We start from the raw sequence: 19,297 nt of genomic DNA on the forward strand, positions 1-19,297 counted from the left end.
GATTATCTCCAACTCATGACGTTTTGGCCAGCTTATTTCTTTTTAAATATTTTATTTTTATTTATTTATTTGAGAGAGAGAAGGAGAGAAAGAGAGAATGGGCACACCAGTGCCTCTAGCCACTGCAAACAAACTCCATACCTTGTGCATCTGGCTTACATAGGTCCTGGGGAATTGAACCAAGGTCCTTTGGCTTTGCAGGCAAGTACCTTAACCACTAAGCCATCTCTCCAGCCCCTTGGCCAGCTTATTAACAGGCTCTCTTCTTAGACTTGCCTGTTCTTGAGAACAGGCATGTAAGACAAATGTATCTCTTATGAGGAGTGAGTGGGAGAAGGTGCTGCTTAAAGACATTCCACTCTAGACACCAATTCGGAATATGTGGAGCGAGGATCAGAAGTGTTCATTTTGTACCCAGGTTCTGTCTCTGTTGAGAAAGAGATTGTGACACTTGTGACCTCAGACCTGGTTTCTCACCAGCTACAACTGAGCACACCTTCTAGAAGGAATGTGTCCAATATAGGCACTTCACATCATAAAGTTGCTCAAGTACTCCTGCTTTAATATTCCTAAAAAATAAAAGCAAAAACACACATGCTGAACTGAAGTTACACTACTTAAATGTTAGGGGAAAGTGAGACACTTGTTTTATTTTAAAAATATTACATGTAGTTACATATTTTTCCTTCTAAAAGACTTCAGAATGTTCATAGAGTTATACCAGAATAAGAAATTACTCTTCTAACAAGTTACAAGTCTTAACTATCTTCATATAGTGCCACTATAGTTAATAAAATAACCCTACTTGGATTTAGGAAAGAAGAAATAAATAGACAATAATCAAGCTAGGTTCAGGTGTCCAGTTCAATTTGTTTCCAGGTCTTAGAAGAACTTCTCTTGTACTGCTCCAGTTCCTAAAACAAAAATATACATTAGTGTAAGAAAAAAATATTACAAATTCAAGTAGCCATCTTAAAGCTACCAGAACATTGGTTATAAATAGGAATGCACCCTTTATAGCCTTGTCATTTTTAAAACTTCTTGAAAATTATTTGGAGTGATTATACTACCAACTTATTTTCTAGAAAGTCTCCAAAGAGTCTAAGCAAGACTTAAGAGATGAATTTATTAAAGTTTTAGACAAAATTATTATATGTAGAGCCAGGCGTGGTGGTGCACACCTTTAATCCCAGCACTTTGGAGGCAGAGGTAGGTGGATCACTGAAAGTTCGAGGCCAGCCTGAGACAACATAGTAAATTCCAGGCCAGTCTGGGCAAGAGTGAGACCCTACCTTGAAAAACAAAAACAAACTAAAAAATATTGTATGTGGAGCATTCAAATTCTCTTTTAATTAATAAAACAGCATTTTCATACATCAAATATATATTTAAAATTATTTTTATTTTATTTATTCATCTGGGAGATAGAGAAAGAGGCAGATAGAGAGGGAGAGAATGGGTGTGCCAGGGCCTCCAGCCACTGCAAACAAACTCTAGACACATGTGCCAACTTGTGCATGTGGCTTACGTGGGTCCTGGGGAGTCAAACCTGAGTCCTTAGGCTTTGCAGGGAAGCGCCACCTCTGCAGCCCTCACATATTTTTAAGTGACATTTTAAATTTTATCTGCAAGCAGAGAGATGGAGGAGAGGCAGACAGACCGGGTGCACCAGGGTTGCCAGACACGTGCCACTTTGTGCATCTGGCCTGACATGGGCGCTGCGGGATCAAGCCCACGTCATCAGGCTTTGCACGTCAGCGCCTTAACTGCTGAGCCATCTCTCCAGCCTCTAAATGATCATGTTTTATTTGTCATAAGGGAGATTGATCAGTGGTTAACGACACTTGTTTGCACAGCCTGTGGCCTGGGTTTGCTTTCCTAGGACTCATGCTAAAGCCAAATGCACAGAGTGGCACATGCATCTGGAGTTCATCTGCAGCAGCAGGAGGCCCTTGGATTCCAATTCATTCTCATTCTCCCCCTGTATCTCTCAAATAAATAAATAAATATATACATATATTTTAAATTGGCTGGTCTTAAAAAATATCAATATTGAAGATGTGTATGCCTTTAGTACCAAGGTTCTGCTTTCAGAAATGTATTATACTGAGCCAGCCATGGTGGTGCAGGCCTGCAATTCCAGCACTGGGGAGACAGGCAGGAGGGTCACGAGACTGAGGCTGGCCTGCGCTGCACAGGGAGAGCTGAGGGCTAGGATGGGGCTCAGGAGTAGAGCGCTTGCCCGCAGTGTGCAAGGCCCTGACCTTGGTCTCCAGCACTACAAAGCAACGTCACAGCAAGTACAGGGGTGGAAACGAAGACACTCTCGCACTGCACATCTCACTAACAACCAGAAACTTGGTTGTCCACAGACAGGAAAGATTAAGTACGTCAGTGTCCATCCACATCTGTCCTCCTGGGCTGCCAAGCAAGAACTGACGGTGGACTTACGTGCCACTTGAGAACAGCAACTAGCTAAGGAGCAGGCAGGGGAGCGTCCATTTTCTCCATACACATGTCCACACCGTCCCTCTTCCCCTCCCTCCCTCCCTTCTTTCCTTCCTTCTTTCTTTCTTCTTTCTCTCTTTCTTTCTTTCAGTTTTTTGAGGTAGGGTTTCATCTTTTCAATTTTTTCACAATGTGTATGTATGTTAGTTATAATGCTATAATTACAATTAAAAAAATAAGTTTTAGTGGTTGTGGAAGTCTTTGTTTCAGTGTTTGTGTGAATGCGGGCACATCTTTGCCATGGTGGGCACGTGGAGGTCAGAGGACAACACCAGGTGTTGGTCCTCGCCTGTCACCTTGTTTGAGGCCAGGTCTCTTGCTTACTGCTGCGCCCACTAGGGTGGCTGGCCCCTGGGCTTCCGGTACTCGCCTGTCTCTGCGTCGCTTCTTGCGGTAGGCACGTCGCGATAACAGATGCTTACTCTACGGCATCTGCCTGGACGTGGATTCTGATCCAAACTCCAGTATCCATGCCTCTGAGGCAAGTGCTCTAGCCACCTCCCCAGCCCAGAAATCTTGTGTGAGACAACTGGCACTCAGAATGAATTGATTGCCTCCTGGCTCCTCTTATGTTGTTTAATGGCTAGGAAACTGTGCCGAGCATATTACCACTTTAGATAAACAAAAAGGAACTCCTCGGCAGGACGTCATCACTGCCCTTTGGTTAAGGTAACTGAAGTTCACAGCTGCTGGAAAAGAATCCCATTCTTAGCCTCAGAAAAATTACTGATGATTTTTCATGCCTATACTGTGATTAAAATTAAACTATTAAAAGTTTTAAAACTGTCCACATACTTTAAAAACACCTATTTCAGTTAAAGTATACAGGCACATAGTATACAATCTAAACTTCTTTAAGTATCTATGTGCAGGTCACTTTTAAGCAAGGACATACTTTTCTCTAAGTACTGAAAACTCTGAGTGAAAACTGAAAGTGTAGAAGCAGCCAAAATCTTCTTTAAAATGAATGTTATTATTGTCCCAATGTCAAGTGAACTCTAAAGATTATAATGCTACTTTACTGAACAATACTACATAGCAATCAATAATCATATTAAAAGATAAAGACAGACAATATGAAAGATAGACAGGCAAAGGGTTAGACTTTCACCCAATACAGATGAGTTTTTCTCTCTCTCTCTTCCTATTTATGTATCTATCTAGCTATGTATCTATCATCCGTATAGCTAGCTTTTGAGACTGAATCTTATTAGGTGGCCCTAGCTGGCCTTAAATTCACAACCCTGAGCTTCCAGAGTAAATATTTCTTGTTTTAATTGTTTGAGGTAGGGTCTTATCCTACTCCAGGCTGACCTGGAATTCACTATGTAGTTTCAAGCTGCCCTCAAACTCACAGCAATCCTCCTACCATTGCCTCCAAAGTGCTGGGATTAAAGGCGTGTGCCACCATACCCAGCTAGAATAAATTATTTTTTATGGACTGTGTCAATAAAAACTGGCAGTTACTGTCTTGCTCATATACAGTGAAAGTATATATTTAAGTTTTTAGAGGAAAATTGTTAAGAACCCTCAAAAGTAATTTAGAGAAAATTTCCTCATATCTAAGTTAACTGTGTATATTGGCACATAACTGGAAATAACTTTAAGTCCTGAATACCTTTGAGGAAGTGTGAAACACTATTAAAATTAAAATTGTTTTATAATATAATGTCAAATTTTGAAATCAGATACCAACAAGATAATTAAAAATCACATATAATCATTACGGCATCTTCAAAGCAAAGTATAAATTTATGTTAAGATTTTATGCATACAGTCTGAAATCAACCCAATTTATCTATCAGAACATTAAAAATAAAAGCAAAATTAGGACAAGTAAGTAAGTAAAAACAAAATCTGTCAGCTAAGAGATGACAACCTTTCATGATCAGCTAACCGTGGATACACAAGTGGGGTGAAGAGTGGTTCAGACACTGTGGGGGTCATCTTTCAATTCCACTCAAAGGTAAGCACAGGAGATAGAGAACACTTCACAGTAAAACCAGTGCTCAGATTACCTTAGACCTGTAATAATTCCTGTGCATGTAGGCTTAATCACATGATCACTATGTAATATAAAAAGATATTCTTATCAATAATGGCAGTTAATCATTGACTCCTAAATATTAATCCAGGATGACTTCCCATAACCTCTACAGCCAAGGTTCAAATATAATAAAGGTTACATGAGGTCATTTCACTGTCTCTACAACATGCTTTTTATTTTGTTATAAAAGAACTTTCTAACTATTCGTGGCATAGTTTTCAAAAGTCTTATGTTGAAGGATACCATTTTGCTTACTTATGCTAGACCTTCTTCATGTGAAAGGTGAGTGCTACTGTCAATGTTTCCAGAAGACAGCTGTCTCCAAGTAACCTTTCAACAACACAACTGCCCAAGTTCCACAACTCTGCAAATCCCATCGCACAGGTTGTCAGGACATTCAGTTTATATTGTTTGCTACTTACTAGTGTCCTCATACAAGGACAGACTGCAATGTCTCATTTTATCACAGTAAAAGGAGATCCGAGAAATCTATGTGCGGTATTTGAGTCACAGTGAATTTACCAACAATTACATTTCTGCCAAATTTGTATATTGAAAGGAGGGCATCTTGGCATATGTGGAGTGGCTATCCACACTTCTAATTGCTTTCATGAGAGAGCCTAGATTCTGTCATGTGTCTATGTGCTTTCCTTTGAAAGGGAAGTTCTCATTTGGACATAAAATATTTTTCTTACAAGAAAAGCCAATAAAAAGTGAAACCTTCCTCGGTGTCTCCTGAACAGGAGTATAATAATGGTGCCTCTCTAGCAGCAAGGTCAGAACCTTGACTCATCCTTAACATTAGATGGAAAAGGGAAAAATGGGCTTGTGACTATTGAGTTACCTCTGGGTGATGGAATGGCAGGTAATATTTTAAATTCCTTCTTTGTGTACATCAGAATATTTTCTATACAGAAGATGTAATATTTGATTAATTTCAAAGTAAAAGAAACACACAGCCAGGCGTGGTGGCGCACGCCTTTAATCCCAGCACTTGGGAGGCAGAGGTAGGAGGATTGCCATGAGTTCGAGGCCACCCTGAGACTCCATAGTGAATTCCAGGTCAGCCTGAGCTAGAGTGAAACCCTATCTCAAAAAGCCAGAAAAACAAAAAACAAACAAAAAAAACCACTGGGCAATGATTCAAGGAAAAATGTAAAACTGTATGGAATTCACAAGGCGCTCCAGATTTTGTAATAAACTCAAGGTGAACGAAGTGCGTGTTTTGGACAATACCTGATCTTTCTGAGCCCGCATCTCATCCACTTCACTTTCAGCATGCTGAGGATCGCGGGCAGGGTCCTGGGTGGCTTTCAGTGGATTGATACTCTGAAATTACAATTCCCCAAGTCATTTCATGCCCATAATCCCCAACTTTCAGTGGTTACCATCTACCTAACAAACACTGTTATCTGCCTGGAATCCAATGCTTTCTGAAGTTGACCCAGCTTTCATCAGACTCTTGAGGCCTGTCTGGGGCTCTCCCAGGTCCTCTTGCCTCCTTCCCTTGTCATGTGCTCTCTCTCTTCTCCAATAGTCTGTCAGCACAGGATTAGAAACAACTTAAGCTTCTGAAATCCCACTGAGAAAGCAGGAAACACTCCTTGTATGAAAAGGGTACAGGACCTGTACCTTACTCATCTTTGTTTTCTTTTAAAAAATATTTTATTTGTTTGAGAAAGAGAGAGAGAGAAAGGCAAATAGAAAGAGAATGGGCATGGCAGGAACTCTAGCCACTGCAAAACGAACAGATGCATGCACCACCTTGTGCATCTGGCTTTACATGGGTACTGGGGAATCGAACTTGGATCCTTAGCCTTCATAGGCAAGCATCTTAACTGCTGAGTCATCTTTCCAGCCCCTTACCCATCCTTTAACCTCCATACCACTTTGTCTAAAATAGAGTCTCGGCAACTGTTTAGTTGATTTTTGGAGCCTGATAGGTAAAAATGAAGTTATCACTTATCCTTCCTGTAAGTGTTGAACAGTGCTTTTATAAAGCTTATATTAGGGAACTGGAGAGATGGCTCAGCTGTTAAAGGTTCTTGCTTCAAAGCCTGCTGGCCCAGGTTCAATTCTCCAGCCATACACATACAGCCATAAAGGCATTTGCAGCAGTAAGAGATCCTGGCACATGTGGTACACACACGTGCAAATAAAAGTTTTTAATCACCTTAGGGAGAATGTTGTACAAGAATCAGAAACACTTACCTTTGGTGGAAATAGCTTTTCATACACTTTTTTCCACAACTCCATTGGTGAATGGGCTTGAAGCTTTCCAATGTCATTGTCAGGAACAGGAGGAGACCCTAAAATTGGAAGTTTTAGTCCAAATGACTACATCAATTAAAACATTACAAATTACCATTAAGTAAGTAACATTTATAAAAGTACAAATCTTAGGTCATGCATTTTCCATCTCCTTAGAAGTGACATCATTAAAATTTCCCCTATCCAACACAGCAAGGCACTCAAAAGACTGTAGAAAGAGGAGGAGGAGGTAAGGAGTCATGAATGGGTAAGCTATAATTCCTACTTTCCATTGCCTATTCCTATGTTCTATTAACAGTTTTTCCAGATTTTGGTATTTACCCTAGAAATGTGTGTGTATATATAGATAAACATACACACACACACACACACACACACACACACACACACACACATACACACACACACACACATACATATATATGGAATTTACTATGTAGTCTCAGGATGGCCTTGAACTCATGGTGATCCTCCTACCTCTGCCTCCCGAGTGCTGAGATTAAAGGCTTGCACCACCACATCTGGCTAAAAAGTCCATTTTGATAAGGACTAAGTGCCGTGATTTTTAAATTTAGTAATTAGCAATCTTTTTTTGATGTCAATCAGGTAAGAATTCACCTGCACTATCTATCGGTACACACAGTGACTCCAGTGCTACTGATGTTACGCTGGCACTAATGACAAGTCAGTCCTCATGACTGCCCACTAGGCAGAACCACTCCTAAGCCTTCTATTACAGCCCAACCCTAATCTCATTACTGAGGCCTCTGAAGTCAAGTCACCTTTAGCGACTCAGAGTAACAGAGGATGGGAAATACAAAAGAAAACAAGCCCCAGTTACCAGGTTATAATCAAATCATACCAAGGTCCAAGACTGTCCACAAAGAAAGCCATTTTGGTAGAAAGATAAGGGGCTTGATAAATAAACCAAGACAATGGAAGCTGTGAGCCCAGGAAATAGACTCCATTAGATAAGGCAAACTATCTTTCCTTTCCTTCCCTTTCCCTTCCCCTTTCCCTTTTCTTCTTTTTAAAAATTGAGGTAGGGCTAGGTGTGGTGGCACACGCCTTTAATCCCAGCACTCCGGAGGCAGAGGTAGGAGGATTGCCATGAGTTCAAGGCCACCCTGAGATGACGGTGTTAATTCCAGGTCAGCCTGGCCCAGAGTGAGACCCTACCTCGACAAAAAAAAAAATTGAGGTAGGGTCTTGCTATGTAGCAAAGCCTGGTCTGAAGATCATGGCAATTCTTGCCTTGGCCTCCTGAATGCCAGGATTATAGGAATGTGCCACCATGCTACCTGGGGACCTGGTCTTTAGAATGAAAATCTAAAGCATACCATTTGTTTTTTAACCCTATCACTTTAACTCCCTATATTTGGTCATTACTCCTAACATGTAGCTTTGAAGTTCTACTTGTGATTTCTTCTAAAACCAAGAAACCAAAATTTAAATGTGCATTTTTTAAGGACACAGAGATCAGAAATTAGTCTGTTGTGCACTGACATCCCTTCTACACAAACATGTCAATGTGTTGCATGCTATGTCAATACTGGGCATACAGTTGAATACACATAAAAATAATCACCTGATAATGAAACCAGAAATGGTGGCACACTGGAGATGAGGTAAACATGGAGTAGGACACAATCAATAAGTAATTTAAAAAGATGGAGCAATCTTAATAAGTCCACCCACCTATGTGACATAAAGAATCCAATCCTGCTGTGATAAACAGTGGCTTATTCTGATCCACACATATTGATTTGCTACACAGTGAGGAAGAAAAGATTCTAATTTAGTTCAGCAATCGAATATGCTGCCACACTCTACTGCACACATAAGGGCCAAGTTTTACATCTAACCCACAGAGAGCACTGCCTCAAATGAACCAGTAAATATCAATTTGGATGATTTCAAAAACTAAAACACAGGAGAAAACAGTGGTAGACGATAGGAGCTTAAATCCAAACCAAGAGAAACAATAAACTTAAGAATGACGCATACTGAAATTTCCAATTCCACCTAAAATTAATATCAGAAACAATAATAACAAAAGGAAAGCTGCTAAAATGGAAGGGAAGAGAAATAAATCAACAAGTACAATAGCATTGTTTTATCCTGTTCTCATACTAGTATTACATGGTCTTCGAGTTGTACAATTTAAGAAATTTTAAATAATGTAAGAAGCAAGAGTTTTGTGTCCCCCACTCTCCTTCACCACAGCCCCCCCTTCCCCCTGCATCCTGTCCCTCCTCTCACCCCTCCCTGCTTCTCCTCTTCCTAGCCTCATTTTAGTTTCTTTGCTAATACTACTGAGGCTTACTACAAGTTAAACACAATCACACTGTTCCCTGTTAGGAGCTGCACATGAGGAAGAACATGCAGCGTTTTGTCTTTCTCAGCTGTGTGACCTCACTTAGTAGTTATGTTTTCCAAGTCCATCCATTTTCCTGCAATTTTCATTACTTCATTTTCCTTATAACTGAGTAGAGCTCCATTGTGTATATGTACCACATCTTCATTATCCATTCAATAGAAACCTTCTTCTTGGAAAACTAATTAAAAGATACCACTCAATACAGGAAGTGGATGGGGGCATATTCCGGGCAGAAGAACCCTGTACGGGTGAAGGAAAAGCAAGCTGGCTGCCTAGTCATCTCTGTCACATCTTCCGGGGCCCAGGAGACATTACCGGGACGTGGCAGGTGACACATGAGTGCTGCTCTCCCTGCTAGCCTGAGATGACGGCAGACACCAACAGAGGCTGACTGGAGCACGCAGGATCTCACACAAATACCAATGACCCCACTGTGGTGCTTTGATCCAGGCGTCCCCCATACACGGTGTTCTGAATGCCAGCTTCCAGCTGGAGGTTTGGGAACTAACACCTGCTGGAGGAGTGTATTGCTGGGGACAGACGTATTGGTGTGATAGCCAGCTTCCCGTTGCCAGTGTTTGGCACACTCTCCTGTTGCTGTTGTCCACCTGATGTTGGCCAAGAGGTGATGTCCACCCTCTGCTCGTGCCGTCGTTTTCCCCTGCCATCATGGAACTTCCCATTGAGTCTACGCGCCAAAATAAACCTTTTTGTTCCACAAGCTCCTCTTGATTGGGTGATTTCTGCCAGCAATGCGAACCTGACAGCGATACCCACTAAGGAGGGCCCTGAGTGGAATGGGGGCGTGGGGAGCGGGAACGTAAGAATATGACCAATATACAATATGTTCATACAGTAGAGTCCACAATTAGCAATTTGAAAAAAATAAGCAGGAAGTTGGCATGGTGTCTCACATTTATAATCCCAGCTCCCAGGAAGCTGAGGTAGGAGGATTCCTAAGGTAGGAGGATTGCTGAGTTTGAGGCCAGCCTGGGCTGAATAAATTCTAGGTCAGCCCCTCTAAACATCCCAAAAATGTAGGAGATGGCCTGGGGCACTTTCAGTCAAGCAGCAAGACACACGAAAAAAGTTCACATAAGCCACAATGGCAAAGAAAATTCATAAATATAAAATATCTAATCATACCTTTTGTCAATGCCAAAGGCCAACTGGTTGATAACACCACGGATTTTTAGCAAAAGAGCTTCTGATTTACTGGCAAACTTTATATAAAAACAAACAAACATGAGATTAAATTACGTTCTGGTTTCCAATCGCAGAAACAGGCACAGAGACTATGGTTTTGAACAAGTACATATGGCAGAGAGAATTGTAATTTATCTGCCTAACAAATGCATCAAACAGACTAACCAAACAGGGATAAAGAAATCTTGATAAGCCTAACTCATTCTCCAAAGTTCATGCATGCATGAAATAGAAAGGACTTGTGTTGATATGTTAACATATCATTTCTGCTATTGAAAAATTATTAAAGTTATCATAAATTTTTAAAAAATTGGCATAATTATGTATGTTGCTATTGTTTGAAGTGAGTGTATGTGTGGACTCATTCTTATTATGGTCTAAAAAACTCCTCAAATACAATTGGGTTCATTAAATAATAAAGAGGCACATATCACAATAACTTGTATAACCAAGGCAAACAGTGTGGCAGCTGTACACCAGAAAAATGGTGCTGACACTCACTCACTGAAGTGACTTTTGACTTTTCTTTTGAATCGCCTACAGGATGTGAGAAGCAAGTGACTGGGTGTTCTCACTGTGGGACACAACAAGGGAATCCAAGCCGGATGCTTTTGGAAAAGGAGAAGAAATGGTTGCTACTGGTAAGTAAGCTCTGACACCGGGCGACAACCAGGACCCGTGGTTACGCTACAAGTTACCTTAAGTCAAGATTTGTTTTCTTTTTTGAAAAAAATTTTTGTTTAGTTATTTGCAAGCAGAGAGAGAGAGGAGGGAGGAGAGAGGCAGACAGAATGGGCATGCCAGGGCCTCCAGATGCATGGGCCACTTTGTGCATCTGCTTTTACCTGGGTACTAGGGAACTGACCTGGGGTGCCAGGCTTTGCAGGCACTTAACCACTGAGGCATCTCCCCAGCCCATGAAAAGGAATAATTTTGTTTTTGTTTTTGAGGTAGGGTCTCACTCTAGCCCAGGCTAACAAGGAATTCACTATGTAGTCTCAGGGTGGCCTCAAACTCATGGTGATCCTCCTACCTCTGACTCCGGAGTATTGGGATTAAAGGTGTGTGCTACCACGCCTGGCTAAGAGGAATAATTTTAAGAAATACATAACAAAATATAGTTGGGGTGCTCTAAAAAGTATACAACTTGAAAATGTGGTATATGGAGCACTTCAGTTCTAATATTCTAGCCATGCTAACCAAGGGCCAGGCCACAATGTCTCTCAGTGTCTCTGAGTGCTCTGATTTGGAGGGAAAAGACTGTTGAATAATTAGTCAAATGTTAAGGTAGTATTTTTCACAGAATGCTTTTATAGTTTATCTTTTATGTAAAGGACAGCAGCAATGTGGACATCTATTGATAATGGAATTATAATTATCAGCAATTTGTGTCTTGAGACAGGGTCTCACTGCAAAGCCCACACTGGCCACGTATTCGAGATCCTCCTGCTTCAGACTCCCGAGTGTGCCCGGCTATAACGGCTTCCATCTACTGACTCATTCTTTGTTCTTGGCCCTCTGCTAAGCATCTCAAATGCACCCTCTATTACTCTTCACAAGAAGCCTGGAAAGAGAGCGAGGCTTCAGTGACCTGCCTAAATCACATGTCTGGTAAGTGCTCACCCTGACGTGTGAACTCAGTATGACTTCAAAGTTCATCTTTGCTGACCTGGAATTCACTCTGGAGTCTCAGGGTGGCCTCGAACTTACAGTGGTCCTCCTACCCCTGCCAACTGAGTGCTGGGATGAAAGGCGTGCACCACCACACCTGGCTAAAGATTCTAAGTTTTAAAAACTATTTTATTTATTTATTTGAGAGAGAGGCAGATAAAGAGAGAATGGGTATACCAGGGCCTTTAGCTACTGCAAATGAACTCCACATGCAAGCGCCCCCTTGTGCATCTGGCTTACATGTGTCCTGGGGAATTGAACCAGGGCTCTTAGGCTCCGCAGGCAAATGCCTTAATCACTAAGCCATCTCACCAGCCCAAGATTCTAGTTTTTAAGAGAAAAATGAAGATGAAGGAGCACAGATTTATCTCCGTACGCTTGTCAAGGGCTACGGATACAAGCAGTTTCAAGAGGGAGGCCATCTGGCAGCGTGTGTTCCACTGATACAGCACCTAACAGGATCTACGAGGTCTCAGGCAGTAGAGGAGGACAGGAGGGGACAAAACGCATTATTTAAAGCATTTACTAAACACAGCTGGGGCTCAATTTGCTCATTTTTTTTTCCCCAAATTTTCCACTTTCCATTCCAGCCCAAGGAGAGGAAATCAACAAACCATCAAGGAGGCCCCATAGTAGTGAGCGACGAACCGCAGAGTCTTGCATATCACCTTTCTCTTCTCAGGGTCGAAGTCCTGGGGAAGGCCATGTAAAGAAAAAATGCCGAACTTGTGGCAGGAAGAAGCACATCACTTCTTACTTTCACCCACCCACCCTGAGGACGGAACAGGAGTCTATCACCTCAATATTTGTTTCTATCAGACTGAATAAGCTGCAGCCTCCTGGAGCCACAGCTATCAGATCTTTTCTCGTTTAAACACTCAGCTTAAGAGAATTCAGATATAAGAACACATTCTGCAGTGTAGAAAACCCTAAGGATTCTTTGACAAGCAAAGATAAGAAGAAACTAATTTTCTACCTTCTTCAATTTAAAGTTGAGAATTAAGTCTTATCCCTCAGTGAGTAAAGATTTGTTTTCTAATCTGGTTCACTCCCACTCTAAGTGCTTTTTTGTCCCTATCTTATCTTTTTTTCAAACATTTTTTTTTTCCTGAGGTAGGGTCTCACCCTAGCCTAGGCTGATCTGGAATTCACTCTGTAGTCCCAGGCTGGCATCAAACTCACAGTGATCCTCCTACATCTGCCTCTTGAGTGCTGGGATTAAAAGTGTGTGTCACTACACCTGGCTTCCAACATTTTTTGCATAATATGTGTGTGTGTTGTGTATGCATGAGTCATGTGTATGTGCATGTAGAGGCCAGAGGCTAATGTGAATGTCTTCCTCAGTCACTCTCCACTTTATTTACTGAAGCTGGGTATTATCTATTTGGGCACAGAGCTCCCTGATCGGGCTAGTCTAGCTTCCTGGCGTGCCCCCGGGATCCTCTGTCTCTGCCTCTGGAGTGCTGGGATTACAGGCACCTGCCATGCCCACCCAGCATCCTGTGAGTACTGGTGGTCTGAAGTTGGCTCTTTATGCTTGTGTGGCAAGCCTTTACCCAGCGAGCCATCTCCCCAGCCCCTTTCCCAACACTGTTAATAGAGACAACGCTTTAATCTGTTCCTCCCAGAGCTATTTTGTGTGGGAGATTGCATGAGTGAACGAAGGTACATGCGTGCCACAGTAAGTGGGCAGTCAAAGGACAACCTCAGGCGCCAGTCCTCACCTTCTACCTTGTCTGAGGCAGGGCTCTTGGAGGTCAGTGCTATATTAGCCGGGTTAGCTGGGCTGTAAGCTTCCAGGAGGGTCTGTCCTAGCTACAGGTGCACTGGAGTTACAGAAGCCACTACGCCGGGGCTGTGGAGATCCAAACTGAGTTCCTCACACGTGCATGGCAAGTTTCTTCCACTGAGCCATCTCCCAACCCCAGCACTACCATCCTTAGACCTCCGTGTATGTCCAACGTATAACAGACGTAGAAGAGCTTACCTGAAAAATATCATATTTACTTCCAATTATGACCAGAGGTATTGGAAAGGGATCAATTAATTCACGATCCTGTTAACAGATGGATTGGATGGATTTATTATAATTGCTTATTGCTGTTCTCAGTAATTCCTATTTCCTCCCCAAAATATATTACTTTTAGTCTCTTCATAGATGTTGAGCCTTTGGCTTATCACAGAATTTGTTCCAATATTTTCATTTATTATGCTACATTCCTTAAGCATAAAACTAGAAATGGCCTCTCCCTAAACAACTATGGGATTTATTTTTTCCTGTTCTGCTATTCTATTTTCTTACACTGAACTTATGCTTCTGGGGTTTGGCTCTACTTTGTGTTGACTGCTTGTTGTAACAGCATCGACATCACTTTGATTAGTCTTGCTGTGACACTGTCAATGTAAAGTGCATGCATGTACACTTTGGGCGTTATCAAACACTGTACTTAGTTTTGTAGATGAGGATATTCATGACTATATTCCATCATAGCAACTTTATAATTGAAAGGTACTGAATGAGTGGCAGACAGTAAATGAGTCAAACGTACATGCTGAGAAACTTGACTCCTTGCCTAAGTTTGTGGCTTCATCTACTCTTTGCCAGGTAACTTCTGTATAACCTGGATTTTTATTTCAATTTTATGGATATTATAAAATCAGTATTCAATTTCTATTCTAAACTATGTTTGAGTGATGTAATATGCCACAGCAATGACAGTAGATTCTAACAGGAAGACATAGAAATTTTCCTCCTTGTTTTGCTCTTTCTGAGGTTTTAGTAATTGTTATAATTTTCCAGTGAACAGGTAGATGTACATCACACGAATTTGAAGTCAAGCATAATAATGTCAGAGTCTTCGTGATGTCCTCTCCCCCAGCGTGGGCTAAGGATTCCAGGAATAAACCAACGGCTACTCACCGGATGGTCCTTTGGCATAGTACTCCACATCTTCTGTCTCATTTCAGAAGCTGCTTTAGAATTCGTCTTTCCTAGTTTCATTATCACTTTATCTACATGGTTCTTTGTGGCTTGCAACAGATTTTCCATGGTGGGCCAAAGGTCATTAGGTTTTGAAAGATCCAAAACAAGAACAATAGAGAAAGTCCTACAGAAATGAAAGCATCTTTCAGGAAAATTCTCCAAGCATTTTGAAACTCTAGTGGGAAGTTTATCTAACAGCACCAGTTTAATAAAAACAACATATTAATTTCAGAGAGAGAGAGAGAGAGAGAGAGAGAGAGAGAGAGAGAGCGAGAGCGCACACACATATAGCTCTATATACTCCAGTGCTTTTCCCTGGTGATATTTCATTGTCATAATGGGAAACAGCCCAGCTCAACTGAGAGGCGGTGAGCAGCTGGGCCCAGCACTGTGCCTAGACTTCCTCCCTCCTCCCACTGTGTGCTCCCAAGAAAGGATGCAGATACGGTGAGAAGCAGTGACGCTTCACAATCACTGAAGGAGAAGGAAAAAGAGTCGCTGACGGGCCTGACTAGGGAACCAAATAGTCTAACTTTCCAACCCATCCAAGAAGATACTGATATCCATGTTATCCTTGACGTCTGAAGCACAGCTTTAGATCCTTAGTAAACTGCAAAGCTGGTATCTAGGCCAAAGTCACATGTCATCCTGCTAGGCCATTCTGCCTCTTTGAAAGCAATCCTTTCAGTTGGGCGTGGTGGTGCACACCTTTAATTCCAGCACTTGGGAGGCAGAGGTAGGAGGATCACTGAATTCGAGGCCACCCTGAGACTACATAGTAGTGCACTCCAGAAAATTCCAGGAATATGAACCTTGAAGAAATTATGCTAATGAACTCCAGGTGCATGTGCCACTTTATGTAACTGGCTTTACATGTGTATTGGGGAACCGAAACTGGGATGGCAGGCTTTGCAAACAAACACTTTTAACTGTTGAGCCATCTCCTCAGCCCTTTATAGCCATATACACACACACACACACACACACACACACACACACACATATATATATGTATGTATGTATGTATGTATGTATGTAAATAGCTATAGTTTACTTTTTATTGTGGTAACATATATATATCTATAATTATTAATGAAAAATAAGCTAAAGATAAATGGATTAGTCAATTTTTTAAGATTAAATTTTTGTTTCCAGCATTTTTTGCCTATTTCATAGTAAATGTTAGCTATAAAATAAAAAAAATACTCTTAAAATGGGATCAGATCACAGTAAATGATTTATTACAAATTATCTAAAGTCTGTGGAAATAGTCAATGCATTTATAATTATATGAACAATTATTTCAAAGGTAAGCAGTATCTAATAATATTTGGCAATATATTATTTTCTCAGCTTGCTAGGCAACTATGTGTGGAACGAACTGTAGTGCTCTCAGAAGCAGGGCATGGTGGCGCACGCCTCTAGTGCCAGCACTGGGGAGGCAGGGGTGGATCACTGTGAGTGTAAGGCCAGCCTGGGACTACACAGCAAATACAAAATAAGCCTGGGCTACAGTAAGACCCTACCTAGAAACAAAACAAAACAAATATTCTCGGATGAGTAACTACATTAAGAGTGAAATCTTTTCCAGCAATTCTTTGACCGCTCAGCAATGGACTGGACCCAGATCCAGCCCTATGGCTCCCTTTCCCCACATTCATCCTAACTCTGACCCTTCCTCTCTCCCAAACTAGGTTTCAAATGCCATGGTGTCCAGGGATAGGAATCCCAGACCTAACCCAATGGGGTATTAAAGAAAGTGGGAAGATTTCATTTCCCATCTTCCTGCAGCGCCCAAAATGTCCACCGGCCCATAAAGTCAAGTCTAAGATCAGGTGAAGAGCAATCTTTGAGGCCAGGGCCAGAACAGACAGAGCTAACTCACGATAATGGTAAGTGCAGGCTTTGTCCTTCCTGCCTGTGGAGGTCCTTTTGTTCCTCCATATCTTCTAGAATGCTTTGTTTGTCTCTAGTGAAGAGAGTCCAATGAAAAACTATGCACCTATGAAGTTCCATTTTTTTCTGAAAAGTGATGTCACGGGGAAAAGGCAATAGGAGGTTAAAAAAAAAAAAAAAAGGCCTAAATGTACAGGGAAACCATACTGAATCTGAAACACTGAGAAGCCCAGAGGACACATCAACATGACTGTGGGAGTTAGTTTATATGTGATTTGGGGAACTCTTATTTTCTTTGTATCTTTCACCATTTTTCCACGTTTTCTACATCAGCATACATTACTTTTATAATAAGTAAGAGAAAGTAAATGACATTTCACTAAAAGAAAGACCTACTGGATAAGAAAGCCACAGTGATCTGTATCTAGCCAGCTCTGGAAAAACATTTGTCCTCTGAACCAAAAAGAATCCCATACTCTAAGGTCTTCATGCCTGAAATGTCACCAATAACTGCCAAGCCTTTTGTATTGGATCCAGGCAACAGCAATGGTTTGTGTTAATCTCAGACAAGAATAAGATATATCAGATTTAAATTTTTTTTTTTTTGTGGTTGTTTTTCTTGGCTAAGATTGGTTACCAGCAACACTGTAAGAAATGTCACAATTTTCCACATCTGGTTTGGCCAACATGTGGGACTCATTGTCAGAAAAATACCACCAAGCGTTTTGAGGTTTTCCCCTTGGTGGCAGTTCTTTAATGTCAGCAGGGACACTTTCCTCTCCTCTAACACAACCTTCCTTTGGATGCAGCTCAGTAATACCAACCTACCACACCAGCGAGCTGAGGAAAATCTGAGCCGAGTTCACTCATACACAGTGGACAATAGAAAGAATTAATCTTTTCAGATTTATTTTTGCAAATGAATTCATCACCCAAATATTATTTGGCCTTTTTTTCATATTAACAGGCTTGCAAAATATGGTACTAGTAGGAAATGCCAGATTTCTCACTTCAGTGTAAGGCCAGAACCCTGGCTCTTTGAGGACCTCTTCAGAAGCGTATTACTGTTAGGTTAGAGAAAGGAAGTGGCTGCAAGCCTTCAGGCTATATAAAACTGTCCCCTAAAATTATGAATCACATCATCTTGTGGACGCTCATGAGTAGTCACAGCTCCTCCTGAGGTTGGCTCACTTACTGTAAGTCACAGCTCCTCCTGAGGCTCGCTCGCTTACCGTAAGGTATCACTGGTAATTGGTACGCTGATTAAATCCAACAAAGATGTTCCTCCACCCAGTTCCCAAAAATGAGCAATGTCTTTTGGCTGAAAAAAAAAAGTATTTTAAAAATATATACAGTTTAAGTTTAAATTTTTATTTTAAGTTCTTCTTGTACTTCATTAACACGTGCCAGTAATAATTATAGATTAAAAATTATAGCTTGTTATAAAAAAAAATCCAGCATCAGAAGTTGGAATACCTGTACTGGGTTATTGATCAAGAAGGCCCCTGTGGGGCTGGGGGGATGGCTTAGCAGGTAAGGTGTTTGTCTGCAAAGCCAGAGGACCCAGGTTCAATTCTCCAGGATCCACATTAGCAAGGTGCACAAGGGGATGCATGCATCTGGAGTTTGTTTGCAGTGACTAGAGGCCCTGGCACACCCATTCTCTCTCTTCCTCCCTCTTTCTCTGTCAAATAAGTAAATAAATAAAAAAAAGAAGGCCCTGGTGGTACCCAAACCAGTACAGGCTATTGCCCATGCTCTTAGTTTCCCACCAGAAGTATATGGTAAGACCCTATTGCTAAGGACACCACATGACTGGGTTGCGGGACACTGAGAAACCAAGCAGACACTGAGGTGGAGATCTCCTCCGAGCTAGCTGTCATAGTGCTGGAAAGCGCTATGAACCCTACTGGGAGAGAAAAGTCGTCAACAGTCCTAACCAGCACTGGACCCTGCGAACTACATGACTGACAAGCTAGGCAAGATATGCTCACTAGTGCAATAGTGGCATGTCTGCTACGGAGGTAACAACTGCTCTCTGGCAGGAACCGAGGACCACTGCATGAGAGGGAATTCATGCCTGACATGGAAACCCTAGTCAAAAGCCTGTGGCTGAGAAGGCCACAAGGCCCAGTGGAGAAGGTACTACTGTTACTTGGCTAAATGAATATATTATGCTCACCAAAATGCCCTCTGAACATTTATGTTTATGCCCATATACTGATGCTACTCTCAGTTTTGGTTAGAGAAGCTTCTTTTTTCAGATGGCAGTGATCACTGGGGAGACTCAAAACTTATCAAAGTGCTGAGAAGTGACAATGAAGTGCTCAGCAGT

General features: G+C 41.6%; 1 protein-coding gene across 1 annotated transcript in view; it reads right to left on the bottom strand.

Moving 5' to 3' along the window:
• Window positions 1-624: 624 nt before the first annotated feature.
• Dync2li1 (dynein cytoplasmic 2 light intermediate chain 1) overlaps window positions 625-19,297 on the bottom strand; it is a 30,639-nt gene continuing 11,966 nt past the window's right edge. Inside the window, exons 5-13 of the mRNA XM_045137485.1 lie at window positions 18,195-18,283; window positions 15,004-15,190; window positions 14,071-14,139; window positions 12,698-12,775; window positions 10,353-10,429; window positions 8,525-8,595; window positions 6,767-6,864; window positions 5,792-5,884; window positions 625-914 (exon numbers count right to left, since the gene is read on the bottom strand). Coding sequence (XP_044993420.1) covers window positions 852-914; window positions 5,792-5,884; window positions 6,767-6,864; window positions 8,525-8,595; window positions 10,353-10,429; window positions 12,698-12,775; window positions 14,071-14,139; window positions 15,004-15,190; window positions 18,195-18,283 — 825 coding nt within the window. The 3' untranslated portion in view covers window positions 625-851. The remainder of the gene's footprint in view (window positions 915-5,791; window positions 5,885-6,766; window positions 6,865-8,524; window positions 8,596-10,352; window positions 10,430-12,697; window positions 12,776-14,070; window positions 14,140-15,003; window positions 15,191-18,194; window positions 18,284-19,297) is intronic.

The sequence above is a fragment of the Jaculus jaculus genome, chromosome 18 (genome assembly GCF_020740685.1).
Source record: "Jaculus jaculus isolate mJacJac1 chromosome 18, mJacJac1.mat.Y.cur, whole genome shotgun sequence".
Taxonomy (NCBI): Eukaryota; Metazoa; Chordata; class Mammalia; order Rodentia; family Dipodidae; genus Jaculus; species Jaculus jaculus.